The following is a 16,908-nucleotide window of genomic DNA, read 5'->3' as shown; positions in this document are numbered from 1 at the left end:
GTTTGCAAAATGTAAACAAATACACGCTTTAAAAACGAGCTTCATGAAGGTTTGTACTGGAACTGTTCTGTTGTTCGCCTTCATATTAATGCACCAATAATTGTCTTTAAGCATTACATGAAAAGTAGCTCCACACAAGAGACTGAGAATTGCTTTGAACTGAATAACTGTTTGGCTAAGTGGAAAAACAGATATTCAGACATAATCAGACTTTAGTTTTGATACAAAGGATTTAGAATCAGAAGATCCTAAAAGTAACTAAAGGCACGGTGACTGTGTCCACAGACAGTAACCTGTGCAATTGTTTCAGTGAGAGAATCACATCCATGTTTACTGCAGAGCTCCCCGAGAGCCTGAAGATCACAGATATCAGCACTGATTTCTTCACATTATCCGACTCTTCTGATGACGCACGATGACATCGTCAAAGGCTTTGCATTCAGGAACATTTTTCTGAAATTGTTCAGCTATTTGAAGATGCATTTTTTTGAACTTTTTTACTATTAAGGAGCTCTGCCTCTACAAGGTGCTCTTTGTTGGACCCAATCTGACAATTTTAGGACGTGTCCGTGGCATCAAAACCAGTTGAACACTTTTAAGAGTGCAACCCTCAATCATTTTGAATCATATTTTGTAGGATTTGTTGGAAAAACTAAAAATGAAAAGACTCCCTCACTGAGATTTCTCACGTTTTGCTGTTTCTAAATGCATAAATCTAAAACACAGTAGTTGCAATGTCTTTATATTTTATCATTTATATTTATTTGGGTCTTAAAGGACCTTAAAACACATTTTTGTTACATTATTATTTTTATATATTTTTTAAATTGCAGTACTTTTAGTGGTTCACTATTATTTTATTGCGCTTTTTTGTTTCTTTTTGTTTTCTACATCAATAAAGTTGAATGTGCAGGAGGGCTGATTTATTCGAAAACTAAAAACAGTGCAGCTGATCGGAGCTCTGTGAGTTCAGTCTGGTGTCATTTTTCAAGCGCATGAATGAGAAAATAATGTATCTGCCATGTCTGATCCTCACTGCTGCTAACAGGTGCTTTAAAAACAAATTGGCCCCTTATGTATCTGCTTGTGGAGCTTAATTTCTCAATTTGGCCTGGAGCTTTTCATTACGTGTACGTGACACGGGCTTATGTTTACTTTTCGTGCGTCTCTTTGGGGTTTTTTTGCTCCAGTTTATCTTTTTTTCCTGCAAAATGCTTTCCCTGTGAAGCCCATCCAAACACAGCTGTTTGGAGCCTCCTAGCTTGTTAATAAGCGATTAACACGCGTTCCAAACGGTTATTTTACAAGCTTTTTGAACTTCTAATTGGTCCAATTAGTTGTTCTTAGCACGAACATTCTCGCTCTAAAATCCCGAAGCTTCTCCCGCAGACTGGCACTCTGCTCTGCTTTTATAAACAGGTCATTTTTTATCTTGATCATCCAATTATCAGATATTAAAAGGTCTAGATTGGAATGGCTGCACTGTGAACCGACAGTCAACAGCTGCTTTGCAGCTGCACCGCATGCTGCCACTTCCTCCGTTTTACAGAAAACTGAAGTAATTGCAGCTTTTCTTTGCAACTTCTCAGCAATGAGCTAACATGCATGACATGTGAGTAATCTGTTCCACGTTTCGATTTTAGTTTACCCCTCGCTGGAGTCCGAAGAGGATAATCCTGTGTTCAAATCGAGATCAAAGAAACGGAAAAGCAGCGACGACACTCCGTACAGCCCCACAGGTGAACACTGGCATTGTTTAAGAAGCATCTTGGCTTCAGAGTTTTATGAAAGAAATATGTTCTAAACCCCAATATGGATGTCCTGGCAGCCCGCGTAGGACCATCAGTTCCCCGACACGAGCGGCCAGCCAGAGATGGAGCCCGGGTGGCGTCCATAGAAACAGGCCTGGCTGCGGCTGCAGCAAAGCTTTCCCACCAGGTAAATTACTTACACTGTATTCTTACACAACTGTAGATATTTCTGATCATTTTGCTCAAACAAAAAATGATGTGTCAAAAGGAGGAACAACAAAAAACCAAGAAGAAGAAGAAAAGCACCAAAAAGAAGGCGCTAGTAATAGAGGAGCCCCCGAAAATCTCTCAGGACAGTAGCTCGCCGGAGCACAATCTGGACTCCCAGGACGGCAGCCTGACAGACCACGAGTTCAACACTGGAACGGTCAAGTCACCGGGAGGGCCGCAGCCCATGGCACCCGGGGTCTTCCTCAGCCAGAGACGGCCGTCCATGTCCTCTCCCAACAGCACCAACTCCACAAGCACCAACAGCAGCGGCATGGCGAAGGGTGACCGTGTGGGCTCAGCAGACGCCAAAGGTGAGCACGTGTACAGAGTGTGGAGTGTGCAGAAGAAAATACACAACGGATGGTCCCGTCATCCTCAGAGCAACTGTCACTGGTTGTTGGTCCTGCAGAAACAGACAGAACTTTGTGCCTCACAGTGATGACTTCTAAATATATTTCCCTTTAAACCATTGCAGTGTATGTTATGAGCGATTTAACGCCAATGTAACAGTGTGTTTCCGAGAGAGGAAAAAAGGAAAAGCATAATAGGTCCCCTTTAAGCACAGGCACGGCTATTTGTTTGTTAGAAAATTTCAAATGCTGCGTGTAACGTCTTTAAAGCTTTAGTAATCTGTGGGATTAAGATTTCACTTCCCGTGAATAAATTTGAATCGCTCGCCTTCTTTACACAGAGATTCTTGTAGCAGCTTTTCAGTAATGGAGCAGTAATGAATGAATATCTAATGGCTTTTAAATTGAGCAGTTTTTCAGGGAAATGAATGTTTTCCATCTTGCCAAATGAAAGTTCTTTCCAGGATTTTTTTTTTTTTTACAATTTCTAAAGCTTCATCCGGACTAGTAATCAATAATAATTAGCAAATAACAGTTTGGTTTGGCGGCCGCTGCTCTTTGAGCGTGCAAAGTGCAACCTATTGTAATGAGAGACAGTTGTGTGAACTGTTGTGAACTGCCAATGATGGATACTTAGAGGGAGTGACTCCCTCCTCCAGGAAATGCGTCTCACTTAAAGGTTTTCTAGGGATCCTTTTAGGTAGCTTCTCATTAATGCATTGCTTTTTAATTTACATTTGCATGTGGTTCTTCCCGCCAGTATTGAAATGACATTTAGACATGTTATTTAACAGAATTTTAAACGATCTGTCTTGTTCCCCTCTGCTGGCCACAACACAACATGCTATAATTTGGCATTAACTTTTAAAAGTGCCCATTTTGTCAGAATAGCAGGCGCACTGGCATTAACTAAAATTAGCCAGAAGAAAGATGCCAAAGCACAAACAGTCCCACTGCTGCAAATCCCACTTGTTGTTTACTGTAGTTATCCCCTCGTGGCCCATTCAGCCAAGTTTGGCTTGATTAGACAAACACTTAACGCAGCAGCGAGCTGCATGATCTGAGTTTGCATGCTGCCTAATGTTACTAGCAAAGTAGTAATATTACAAATGCAAATGCTTATATAGCACTTTTCTACCTGAGCACTCAGTAAAACTAGTCTCATTCATGCAGGCACTGTGTGCTACGCTTTGTGTCTAACAAGCGTCAGAGAACAGCTTGGGGTCAGTATGTTGTCAAGTATAGTTGGTATGTAGACTGCAGCACCCAGAGGTAAAGTCAACGATGACCTCTTTACCTCCTGAGCTACAGCCACTCCTGTGTGTTTAACGGTTATAATGTTTAATATAAACGTTGGCGCTGGCACGGCTGGCAGCCTTAACCCAATTTTCCTCGGGATGAATAAAGTATGCTCAATCAATCAATAATACAAACATGACATTAGTGATTGACTCCATTACTAACCCACATGTGGTCTTTTGCTGCTGTAACCATCTGTTTCAAGGTTTGACATGGCGTGGGTTCAGAGATGCTCTTCTGCTTGCCTTTCCTGTAGTGAGGGGTTATTTGAGTTGCTGCTGCTGTCCTGTCCGCTCAGAGCAGTCTGGCCATTCTGACCTTTGCCCTTAACAAGGCATTATTATCAGTATAATTGTAGGGTCTTTACCGTCAAATATAAAGCGTCTGGAAGCGATTGTGGTTGTGATCTGGCGCTATTTAAATGAGATTGAACTGAATTGCATTTTCACCCAGAGAACTGCCACCAACTGGATAGTTTCTCTGTTTTGAGCCATTCTGTGTTAGTGATGGTTGTATGCTTGTGAGGGGAAATCCCAGTAGGTCAGCAGTTTCTCAGACCAGTCCATTCAGAGGCACTTAAATCACCTTTCTTTCCCCTTTCTATTTGGACTGAACTTCAAAAGGTCATGTGGTGACATGTGACTGTGTAATTAGATATTTGTCTTTCGTAGCTGGACCGGACATTCCTAACAAAGTATGCGGTGAGCGTAAGTCTTTCCACTGTCTGTTGGACACAAGCAAAAGTCTGGAACAACATGTTCAGACAGTGTTGATGAAAAATCACTATCTTCCTGTTAAAAGGGAGTTTTTCCTTCCCACTGTCGCCAAAGTGCTTGCTCATAGTGGGTCATATGATTGTTGTATGTATTATTGTAGGGTCTACCTTACAATATAAAGCGCCTTGAGGTGCTGTTGTTGCCCTGTGGGGCTCCTGTTGGGTATGAGTATGTTAAACATGTTTTTGCTATTAGACCAATGAACATGTTCCAGCATAAAGGCCACTAAGCTAGCAAATATTGGTGCGAACATGTCAGGATGTATTACTTTGTTACATTTTTGGAAACAAAATGTTGTAAGCTGGCTCGGCATCTTACCTCTTGTCTTTTCTTGTCTTTCCTGCAGCTAAGCGGCTAAAGAAAGGCATGGCAACAGCCAAACAGAGACTTGGAAAGATTTTAAAGATCCATCGAAATGGAAAGCTCCTTCTGTAGCATGCAGCGGACTGTCGTAGGACTGGGAATTCACGAGCTGGGTCCCATCCCAACCTCACCCCCCCGTTCACCGATTAAAGCCAACGACGTGGAAAAGAGATAAAAGACTGAAACGAGATGGGAGAAGAAGAAAATCATGCATTTTTGAATTTCTAAGAAGAACATCAGTCAAATAGGTTTTTGCCTCTACTTATACTTTATAACTTTCAGATATTAAAAGTGTACAGAACCTACTATAAATATTTTTTAAGAGAACATGTCTCATTTTACTACAGCTGTGAGTTTATCAGGGGTTGCTAAAACATGAAGTAGAATTACATTGCAGTCATTCCAAGATTTGTGAAAGTATCCCTTGCATGTATTCAGTTGCATGTGCGCTTGGGTCAGGGTTTTTTTTTGTTTGTTTGTTGGTTTGTTTGTTTTTGAGGGTTATTTCCTACTAACTGGATGCGGCTTATCATTGCCACACTCGATTGAACTGGGAAAATTCACCTCCTCCTTTCCCAACGTCCTCGTGTTTGATCAGAATCGATTAGCGCGCGTGCGTCTCTGTCGGCGGGAACCTTTGTTCGTTTGTGCCGAGCCGTGGATCGCAAATGAGGAGCGACTATAAAGCACAAAAAGCGAATCGCGGGCAGCGCCGTCCAGATGTTTGTCAAAGCGAACGCAGTCAGACGGAGGAGGACCGGCCATAGGATTACTGACACTACACGGCGCTGATGATAAGCCTCATCCACGTCACGTCTGCGGTTACATGGGGATACTTTCTCTCTTCTTTTGCTTTCCCAGGCAGCACCGACAACATAGGCGCATCTCTGCATTTTTATAGCTTCACACATCACAGTATATAGAATGTAGCTTGTACATAGCCTTTTAAATTACTACTTTTTGTATCCTTTCCCCTTAAGGCTTCATTCAGCATTTTTACCGGTTTTGCTAATAAGAATAAATGAATAAAAGTATATATATGGATATACACTATAGTCCTAATTTTTATTTGTATTTTTTTTTAATAACAGAGGTTCACTTTTATTATTATTAGTATTATGTTGTCATTAGACGTAAAGGTGTTGCCTGGAAAACAATCGAAGACACGATACATTTTATTGTCATATGGCCTTACATACACAAAGCTAATTGTATTGTGATTCTGTCTGAACGAGAGACGAAGCTTTGAGGGAAAATTACATAAAAGGATTAAAAAAAGCAACACTTAAAGTTTCTATGACCAGCCTCTTGTTCGAGTTCTAGTATCCTGAAGGGTTTTGGAGTTATTTTACTAGCACCTTGTGAAGTGTTTATGTGTCAGTGATGTAATTTATTAATGTTTGTAGCTTTTTTATACTTGTACAATTCTAAAGAGTTTTTGTTTTCTTTTGGTTTTGGATATTTCATCAAGTTGTGAATTTACCCTTTACTTTTTGTTGCTTTCTTTTTTAGGCGTTTGTGTATTTGGGGGGCGCCACGGACATTTGACACACTAGAACCCACGTTGGCAAACTTTTTTATCTACACCCTGTCTCCAACCATTTCCAATGTGACATGATTATCATTACTATTGTTGATATTATGGTTCGAAGCAGCCGCGTCCACACCTCCATCACACCTCGGGTTGTGTTTTTTTCCACGTTATTTTGGTCAGGACATTTTCGACATGGTCTCAGTGCGCTCTGCTTTCGTCTCCGAAACGCTCTGATCAAACACTCTTTTCAGGTTTTTATTTTGTACAATACGTGTGTTGCTTTGTTGTGGTTTATTTTTGTATGTCCGACCTATTAAATGCATCCACTGTGCCAGGACAGTGAATGATACCTGTTGTAGCTGTCTTCCCTTACTGTTCTTCACAGTACTACCAAGTATTTACAATCCTTTTTGACCTGAAATATATTTTTCTGTATTTAGACGATTCTGTTGGAGATCATAGCTCACTTTTCTAAGACATGGAGAAATGGCAAATTCAACTCCGAGGAACAAACATATTGTTGTTGAATGATATGATTGTCCGCCTTGTTTACTTTTGCAATACAGTTACTGTGGAAAACCTACTTTGTAATGTGTTCCTGTCCCACCTGCGTTGTGACAGTTTGTGTGGTGAACACTAAACATGGTTTCTTTTTGCTTTCCTGCTTGACACTGTCCTGCTTAAAAGTCAAATCCAGCACTACGCACATCATCGGGCTCTTGGACTCCTCCCACAGCTCTAGCCGAGTCATTAATTAAAACCAGGCCAAAGTCAACACCATTAAAACTGTATTAACTTAAAAAGCGCTCCAAAGCAGTCCGACTTTTTTCACAGCAGGTGTGGCTGCGGTTAAATGTCCTGTGGGCAAGAAGTGAAGACGCAGAATGTGCTCAGTGAAGAGAGCTACATCAAACCTTTACTGCCTCGCGACGTTTGACGTTGTTCTTAAATCTGCAGTCAGACAGTCAAGAGTGGAGCAACAGCGAGTCTGTGCCACTAGATGGAGTCAAAAAATGTGTCTATGGAGAGGAAGCTTTCAAGTCCAGCACATGGAGAAATACAAGAAATAGGTGCCGATTTTTACCAGCAGAGAGGATGTTAGTAAAAATGGTTGCGTTAATTACTCTTCAGCGTATATATATATATATATATATATATATATATGTATATATATATGTAATTTTTTAAAAATATGTTTTTGTATTTTCCAAATTATAGAATATATATACAATTTTAAAAAAGGTCTAGATAATTCATAATGATAGGATTATTGATGCAATAATACTATTGTAGAATTAAAGAAATCTGAAAAAATATATATATTTATTTATTTACACTTACGTATTTATTTATACAAACATCATACATCATATATATATATGGTGTATGATGTTTGTTTCTTGAGGATGAGGATTTAAAGGTGAACTTACTGATGTCTGTGCCACATCTGAAAGTAACTGTAGACTTTTATGATTCATTGTTTTGAGATTTGAAGCTAAATGTTTTTTTTTTATTTGTTTGTTTTATTTTCAGTTTTCTGCTTGATTAAAAAAATACTTAGTTACAGTTTGTGTTGTAACTAAAAAAAATAAAACTGTGGCTTTGCCTTCTGGAAGAAAACCCTGAAGAAAACCATGTCCTACATATGATATTTCCCCCACAGATGTGAACAAACACTAATAGTTAAGTTGTAGTGAAGCCCTGAAACAACAATGATTATTCGTGTGTAGGGCAGTAAAATGACTGGAAATGCTATCAGTTATTCTGTTATTTTCTTTTAATGTAAAATCTTAAAAAGTTGTATTGTTAAACTACAACTTAAAAGTAAGTAGAATTCTTAAACTGAGTAAAGGTCAGTAAAAATACTAGAAAAATATTGGCTGTTAGCTGATGTGATCACTGTGGCCTGGTTTTGTTTTAAGAATAAATTTGCACTGTTAAACAGAAAAGTAACTAAAGCAGTCAAGTACATGTAGTGGAGTAAAATTACTGATGGAGAAATGAAGGATTCAAATAAAAACACAGCAGTGATAATTGGCAGATGACAGGATGTGCTTCATCTGAAGGCTTCACCATTCAAGGTAAACATTTTTCATTTCATTTCACATTTGGCTGACAGTGGAGTTTTGTTTTTGCTGCTGTACAGTTTTTACATTTTCTCATTTTTTAACAATGTGTTGAAAACATTCGCTGACAGCACCAGACCCTTTCTTTGGATTCTCACCGTAAACATTCTGCACCAAACTTCATATTAACCAAATTTTTCTCACCGAGAAGGAAAGAAAGCCGATCTCAAAGAGAAGGAGCGACTTAACCATGAATGAAGGCATCATAAGAAAATTAATCAGCACATTTAAAACAAGCGTCTCCAACAAAAATAAGTCAATGGACTCTTCATTTGCGTAATTACACACTGATTGCAGTAATAGGAAAGTTGGGCCCTCGTACGTTGTGTCGCTTCTTTCCTGCCGTTTTAAGCCTGGACTAATAGCACATCTGGACACAATTGATTTAATCAAAATTAAACCTTCATGGGAATCTGCATTTCCCCACACTGGTGTTTTATTGAATTTGTCCATTAGATTTGTGTGTGTGTGTGTGTGTGTGTGTGTGTGTGTGTGTGTGTGTGTGTGTGAGAGAGAGAGAGAGAGAAGGAGATCTGTGGGTGTAGCGAAGCAAGGCGGCTGTTAAAGGTCGTGACCCCGTTTCCACCCTGGTTAGCATCAAAGTGAGTTGTTATTGTTAGCTAATTGTTAACACAAAAATGCCAAAGTGCTCTGACAAATGAAAGCATCTCATGCACAGTTTGTCCTCTCAGGATCTTTTTCGCACACGGGAGAAGAAGAAAGTGCTGCGCCGCCGAGCATCATCGGCCCGCTGATTACGGGCCACAGCTACACACACGACAGGGCAACAAGTTGACTTTAGCATTAGGTTTTTCAAATGATTGTTTACCTGCAGTGATTATTTGCACAAAACTGAGTGAACCAAGTCAGTATTGAGTTATTATTTAGTAATTGTTAAGGGTAGCTGATACAAAAGGAAACAATTCATTTGTAGGAAATGTAGAATTAGGAAAAACAGATTTTTCAAATGCACCCAGACCATCTTTGTTCATGCTCAAAAATCTTAGTTCCCTTCTTTAATTTCGGCTCCCTTAACACCTCTCCTCACTTGTTTCTTTGCCAAAATCTGTCCCCTCCAGAGGGCAAGTGGGATCACAATTTAAATGTCAGCGTATTAAAAACAATGCCTGCAGAGTGTTACAGTGTAACTGCTCTCATGGCCGTGCCGCGGCGCCTTAGCGATCACAGATGTGCATGTGCTGCCCTGCACTGCTTTGAACACCCCCTCGGTCCTGTACGGAAGTCCCAGTTGGTCAAGACAAATGTGCCAGATGTGTAAATTACGCAGGAATGTCAGGTTAAGTTTTGTTTTTGTTTGGGCGTGCAATGGTGCAGGATCACCCCTCAAACACCACCGCGACCACACTTTTCCTCTTGCCTTTTATTCATCCCTTTCTTCCCAGTTCAGGCCTGTCATTAGCAATAATGTGCAGTCATTCTTCTACCAACACATTGGGAAAGCTTACAGAGCCTGTTTTCGTGATGAGAAGTGGCATACTCAACGCTTGCAATTTTCAGCAATTGTTTGGAGCTGCTCCCTTCTGCGTGGATTAACCGCTCTGTCAGCCAGCAAGAACTCCTCTGCTGGCAGGAAGCTTAGAGGTGCAGAGAGATGTCTGGCTTCTGCTGACACCCAAACGCACAAAGATACACCGTTTTCCTGTGTTTTCTAGGTTGCTTCCTAAAAAACAATCTGTCAAGTTAACCTTGACGGTGAAAGAACTACAACCCCCTGTGGCTGTTAACTCGAAATAAGTCCAAGACTAATATCAGCACATAACAAAGTATCAAAATTAAGCGCCTGTTCTATGTTAAGACATGGATTTTTATTTTTAATGTTATTGCAATTAAATTCACTTGTATTCATAAAGCATCACTTCATAGCAAGACTCACCTCAAGCCTCATGTTAGGGAGACAACCCCATCGAAATCAGCAAGCACTTGGCGGTGACGGTGTGGAGGAAGAACTCCCTTTTAACAGGAAGAGACCCCAACAGAAGCAGGCAGCGATCTACCTGTGGCACAGGGAGGCGAGGACAAAACACACACAAAAGTTAACAGGATGCAGCAGCGATGAACAAAGACGTGAGTAGAGGTGCTCAGTGCCTTATGTTCCCCAGCAGCCATTGTCTATTGCAGCATAGCATCCATACATTTCCAAGTTTACAGTTTGTAGCTGAAAAACAGTAACACATAATAATAGTTTTTCATATGTTAAGACGGCAAATTACAGTTATGTACAGGGGCTGAATGCTTGATTCATTTCCAGTGTGCCAGCTTAAATCTGGGAGTAAAAACCTGAATGCATTTTGTTATTCGTCACATAAACATTTGGTTTAAAAAAGGTTTTAAAGGATTTCTAAAATATTTGTGTTTTCTTGTTTTATATGACAGGTCGTCTAACAATAGCACATATTAGTGAAATTAATGTTTAGTGCTCATTTTGTATCATTTCTTTACAGTTAGACCCTCCCTATGTCCATGCATGTGTCAGGCACTACTGTTATTATTTTTATTATACTTATTTATGTATTTTTTACAAAACCTTTCAGATAATACTTATCCATCTATCTATCTATCTATCTATCTATCTATCTATCTATCTATCTATCTATCTATCTATCTATCTATCTATCTATCTATCTATCTATCTATCTATCTATCTATCTATCTATCTATCTATCTATCCTTAAATCAGATAAGTGGAAGAGAATGGATGGATCAGCCCTTCTTTATATGAGCCAACCCAAAAAGACCTAAAGACCACAGATTTAATCAATGCTTCAGATTATAATCTTTTTCTTATGTCAAATATTGTTACAAGCTTTAATTGAAAAGGATCCTGAAACTGGAAAAGAAATAAAACGGTGCCTCTAACATGTCATGGATTCATACAATTCATCCCAGGAGAACTGAAAAAAACGAAAGTTGTCAAACAAAGTGTAACTATGTCAGAGCAGCCTGAGCAGATACACTTCATTACTTACCATCAGCGATTATCACGGTACATGTTTGATTCAGCAGGTGAGGCATGCTGGCATCCTTCTGCTCTAACAACAAGGCTCACACTGTAAAAGTCTTCTCCTGCAGTCGAGCACTGAGAGGAAGCTGAAACTTAAAAACTGTTGTCAAACAAAACACAGCATTGCCTCGGCAGCAGACGAATGTCCGACAGCTCGAGAAGTGCAAGAAAATGCTGCCCAGTTTCAAGACAAACACAGAGGCTCACGTTTATGGCGGCGTGTTTCCTTAACCTTTGGCAGGCCTAAAATCTTGGACCTGGAAAACAACACGTCATCGCTAATTTTTGTTGCCCATCAAGGAAATGACTGTCACAAGTGAAGCAAGAGCCCACCCAAATGAAAGTATCATTAATGTGAGCGTGATCAAGGCCTCCGCAGAAAGGCTGTTTTATTCACTAAGTGGTCACAGCGTCTATCAGCAGCCGTCTCAGTAAGACATGACCGTTTTGGTTCATTTGGGTTTTTTGTCTCAGTCGGTGCCACATTAAAGAATCGTACTCATTAAAATATCACCACACACTCAGTGCTTGAGATATGAGTGAGATGTCATTATATAATGCAGCAGTGGATTATTTCTATGAAAAACAACCAAGCTGAACTGCAGGTGCCACTTTTTTGATACTGAATTTGTGTGATGTTGACAGAAAGGGAAAATATTTTCTTGTCTTTATAAATTATTCAAAGATGGTTTCCCGTCAGCTGTAACAACTGACTTAAGCTCCAGGTGCAACACCAGCTCGCAGTGTGCAACAGTAATGGCCACTGATTAAATAAATAAATAAATATAATGTGCTTGTAGGGCTTGTTCAAACACAGCTGGCTGTGATTTTTATAGATATTAAAATGATTTCAATTAGGTAGAAGCTCCAGCAAATTCTGGTCAGCTCCAGTGAAAAACAGTAAATGATGCCAAATTTGAGCATGTCTGTATTTATTTATTATTAAAGTATCCTACACTTTATTATCTCCAATAATCCAGAATGCCAAAGGAAAAATCCTGATCCTGTTTCTCGCTGAGGGAACCGCGGTGACGCTAATGGTAAACAAAAATATATTACAACTGCATATCTGAGGGGCTGCTTTGTGAAACAGCTACAGCTAACCATAACTAAAGATGAAATTAGATGCTCTACTCTTACTAAGCTGGTTCTGTAATTCTGTTATAACCACAATCATGACTCTGTCTGGGTGGAACTGGAGTCCTCAGGTGGGACCACACAAGCTCAACCATTAACTCCAGTTCAGTTTAATAAATATTTTTAAAATGCATAAAAATCAGTTATCTCCTTCTGAATTACAAATGGAGTTGAAATTTCTTCCTACATTTTCCTTGTTATTGCCACGTTTTGTAAATCCATATTTTGGTAGCTGCAGCACATTTACATCTTTCCACAGGACCTCGGTTAAACGCCTTTCCTTCTCTAATGAAAAGACCTCCTGCGTCTTTTTCATTCCACATTATTTGTATCCAACTCCAACCTCGGGACGCATGTAGCAGCACATGGTAAATAAATGCAAATTGCTTCAGAGGTTAACACACTTTATGTGTGTGTGTGGGATGTGGACGGGGGCGGGCGAGGTTATACGCTGTCACTGCGCCCTGTAAACAGCGGAGCCAAACAACACATGCGACATGTTTAGCTCTGAAATGTATGAATGCAAACATGTGTTAGCAAAGCTGACCAGTTGTTTTTAGAGGTTTTTTTCTTTGCTGGGAACAGCTCAGTCGAGTAGTACTTCATTATTATCCTTAGAGGTAATGACTTGTAATGCAAACAGACACAATGGTAATATTGTTGTAGTTTTAGTAGCTTTAATATAACAGATGTGTCATTATACAGAAAAAGTTATGGTGGCCCTGAGAGACCAAACGGACTGCAACATGAGAAAACACCAGCAATAAGAAAAACGCTGCAAAAGCACACAAAACACAACGGAAATAGGAAAAAACACAAGGGAAGTGTTTCTGGGGAGACAATAACCCAACGGACCAGTTGCAGGAACCCAAAACATGGTAGGTGTGTTTTATCATGATTCGTATGATACTGATGACAGATTTTTAGGCTAATATTAGGCTAACACACTTACCGCTCATCTTTTCTTTCCTCACAAAACTGACAGATCCTCCACTTCTTTTGTCTCCCAGCACAACTCTTAGAATATTTTGGTTCCTGCACCTGGTCTGTCAGGTTACTTCCCTTGTGCTTTGGAAATCTGTTTCCGTTGTGTTTTGTGTGCTTTTGCAGCGTTTTTCTTGTTGCTTGTGTTTTCTTAAGTTGCAGTTCGTTTGGCCTCTCAGGGCCACCGTAAAAATTACAGTACAGAAATATTTAAAGAAGCTTTGTTGACATTATATTTGTATTTGTGGTGTCTCTATACATGTCTTGGCTGGAGATATTTGGCCCTGGTGTTAAAAAGGAGTTCTTCCTCCCTGCTGTCGCCAAGGGTTTGGGTTTTGCTATTGCAGGATCTTTACCTTAAAATATGAACTGTCTTGAGGCATCTGAGCATGTCTCAGTGCTCTTTTTGTTTATTTTTCTTCTTCAAAAGTTCTGCTATCCAAGTATCACATGGATCTGTAATAAGAAAATTGTAGCTTATTTTACAATTTTAGTAGAAAACTAAGAAAAACCTTAAATAACACCATTACTATAAATTCTAACATAAGCAGTGGCAGCAGTACTAAGAATATTTTTGAGTGACACTGCTATTTCTATTTAAGTGGCTCTGATTTCATTGTGGATGATGTGGATTTAAATTACACTCAGCTGACAGTGGGAGTCTCCTAAGTACAATTACTCTGTTTACACGCAATAGTATGGGAGGGAAATTGCTTTTGAAAGCGCTCTTTAAGGTTATGGTTTTGCTGCTGCGGATAAGCCCAATGTTTACCAAAGTATTTTAAGGGAACTCAAAGCTCCGCCACGCATCAACAAGTGTCTTAAACGTCTGCACAAAGGCCCGGTTTTTAGCCCAAACGAAGCAAATGCTCACCTAATCCTTCCAGACAGGCTCCTGAGAGTGGCCCCCAGATAGCATGTGGCCTCTTTAACAAGGTGCTGAAGTCACTTAAGCACTGAGCAAACAAACAAACAATCCAAATCAGTCACTGCATTTCCTGGACGAGTTTCTCGAAACAACTGCGGCTGCACACTGCGCGTACAGGCGCGCCGCATCTGAAGCCGCCGTTCGGTCATCTGTGTGTAATTATTCGTCATTCTAGATGGGCATTTCAGTGGGGCGCTGGTGAAGCAGCTTTATCCTACTTTGAAACAAGTGGGGTTTATTTTCGAGCCTCTGCTTTTTCTCCACAGTCAGATTGCCCGGAGAGATTGGCTTTCTCCCGGCTGTGTAACAGATACCATCTAAACCATTAGGAGGGCTCATTCATTGCCATGTGCCACTCTGCAGCTCAGGTTCCTGCGACCCCGAGGTCAAGCGACTGAGAGCTCCCTGACCTCCAGCACTTCCTCTGAATATTAACAGGGTAGTTATGTAGTCAGAAGTCCTGATATAGAACATTGGTTCATTTAGATAATAGCCAATCAGGCCGAGCAGTGAGGAGTGCAGCGATCTCCTCAGGATGGCTGGGCCTTTATGTGGCTTACAGAGGGCATAATGACAGCAAACAGAGGAAGCATAGGCCTCTCTGGCTGAAATTATGTGGTCACATGCCTGCTGGCTGTAATGCTTTCCTTTAGCCCGGCTAAATGGGGGACAAATCCAGCCAGGCTTTATTATGAAGATGAATGCTGTGCAGTTATCTTGCAGGCACTGGTTTAAGAGAAGAGAGGAGGCCACCATGGTTTAAGAGGCATTCAGCGTGCAACCTCGCCACGTGATGCCAGGCCAACGAGAGAAAATACATTCAAATGATTTTTAAAGGTTTGTATGAACCTGCTGACTTTGACATGGAAACGACCGAACGAGTCGTTTTTTTTCTTTTTCCAGTCGAGTGTATTTAATGAGACCTGTTTTTATAATAACAACATTGATATTTAAATTGAACGTTAACGTGACATTTAAGCTGAGAATTTGACCAAATGTTTTTCACTGGTCAATAATTATATTAAGTTTTTATCTGTTTTATTTGATTTAAAAAAACTCAAAGTTTAAAAAAATATTTTTATGTATTTTTCAACATGATTTCATATTTTACTACATAATAAAAATTTTTTTACACTTTCTGTCTTATAATTTTAATTTTTTGCCTCAAATAAATTTTTTTTTATACCTTACATAGTTTACATAATATGAATCATCAAATCGTTCTACTTTTTCACGTGACAATTTTTAAAGACTGTTTTTTTATTTCATAACTTTGAGTTTTGGTGTCAAAACATTTCTATTTTTTCAATTTTGCCACCGTTCTTTCATTTTATATCTCCTCCCATATTTAGAGATTTTGTTTTTTATTTTTCCTTCGTTAGGCGTTTCCATAGTTGAGTGTGAGCCCTGAGGCTCTGTGTTGCATTAGGATCACTTGTAACAACTTAGAACTCGTTGTTGTGGAAATCTGTCAAAGCGAGTGGCATCTTTGTAATCCATCTAAAGTGCAATCAGTGAAGCATCCCTTAAACATATTTGATTGTATCTGAAGGAGTCTTGGCTTCATCTTCCCATCTTGACTCCCACAGAATCAGTGACCTTGTTTGACTGCAGAGCAGTTGCTGTTCATCCACAGCCACACTATCAGGCCTTTAATCAGAACAACATTACTGCGTGTTTGTGGAGCTGAAATGGAGCGTGGCAGCCGCTGGAGGCTCTCTCGGGATGGACAGCAGCCACATTGTCACTCCTTTGTGCTTAATTGTCCGTGTGCTGGAGAAGCAGAGATGAGGCTTAGATGCAGCTGTTGTCACTGGTGGACAAATTCTTGGATAGAAGTGTCAGAGAATAGACGGAGAGTAAAGAGCCTTCGAAGAAAAAGCCTCTAAAAGGTCATTTAGTCACAATGTAATCTTGTTTCACTCATTTTTAAATAAAATAAATCATAAAAAACATGTTTTTTTAAATTATCTTTTAGGAAATGTTGGACAAATAATTGAATTGGGTCAGAATAAACATTGCATTTATTTTACACAAGAACAACACAATGTTTTTCTCTTTGTTGGCTGCTTTGTGTGTGTGTGTCCATCCCTAACGTGTGCCTTTCATAGAAATGTAACTGCACAGCCACAGGGGTGTAAATACTGGCACAGCTACTTATGTAGCCACAGATTCAACGAATAAGTCAAAATTAACCTTAAATGGAAGTTATTCTTTTGGCTCACTTTTGCACCATGTTTAACGCTCGAGCTCGACCGTGTTCATTAGCTGGTTACCAGCCTCGCTCTGTCTGCTGTTTAGCACAGGTCACGCTGAGGTTTCCCACCAAAAACCAGTTTTATGTGGGTGGAAGCAAGATTGATGACAT

General features: G+C 39.9%; 1 protein-coding gene across 2 annotated transcripts in view; it reads left to right on the top strand.

The window, feature by feature from the left end:
- The window catches only part of phf2 (PHD finger protein 2), a 41,240-nt gene extending 34,314 nt beyond the window's left edge, over nucleotides 1-6,926 (top strand). For both annotated transcript variants that reach the window (XM_082533550.1, XM_082533549.1), the window contains exons 19-22: nucleotides 1,644-1,739; nucleotides 1,829-1,938; nucleotides 2,020-2,332; nucleotides 4,793-6,926. In XM_082533550.1, coding sequence (XP_082389676.1) covers nucleotides 1,644-1,739; nucleotides 1,829-1,938; nucleotides 2,020-2,332; nucleotides 4,793-4,881 — 608 coding nt within the window. In that variant the 3' untranslated portion in view covers nucleotides 4,882-6,926. The remainder of the gene's footprint in view (nucleotides 1-1,643; nucleotides 1,740-1,828; nucleotides 1,939-2,019; nucleotides 2,333-4,792) is intronic.
- The last annotated feature ends 9,982 nt before the right edge of the window (nucleotides 6,927-16,908 follow it).

This window comes from Aulonocara stuartgranti (assembly GCF_965226115.1).
Source record: "Aulonocara stuartgranti genome assembly, chromosome: 5".
NCBI classification, from domain to species: Eukaryota; Metazoa; Chordata; class Actinopteri; order Cichliformes; family Cichlidae; genus Aulonocara; species Aulonocara stuartgranti.
The sequence above is the reverse complement of the archived record's forward strand: the minus strand, read 5'-3'. Positions and strand labels throughout refer to the sequence as shown.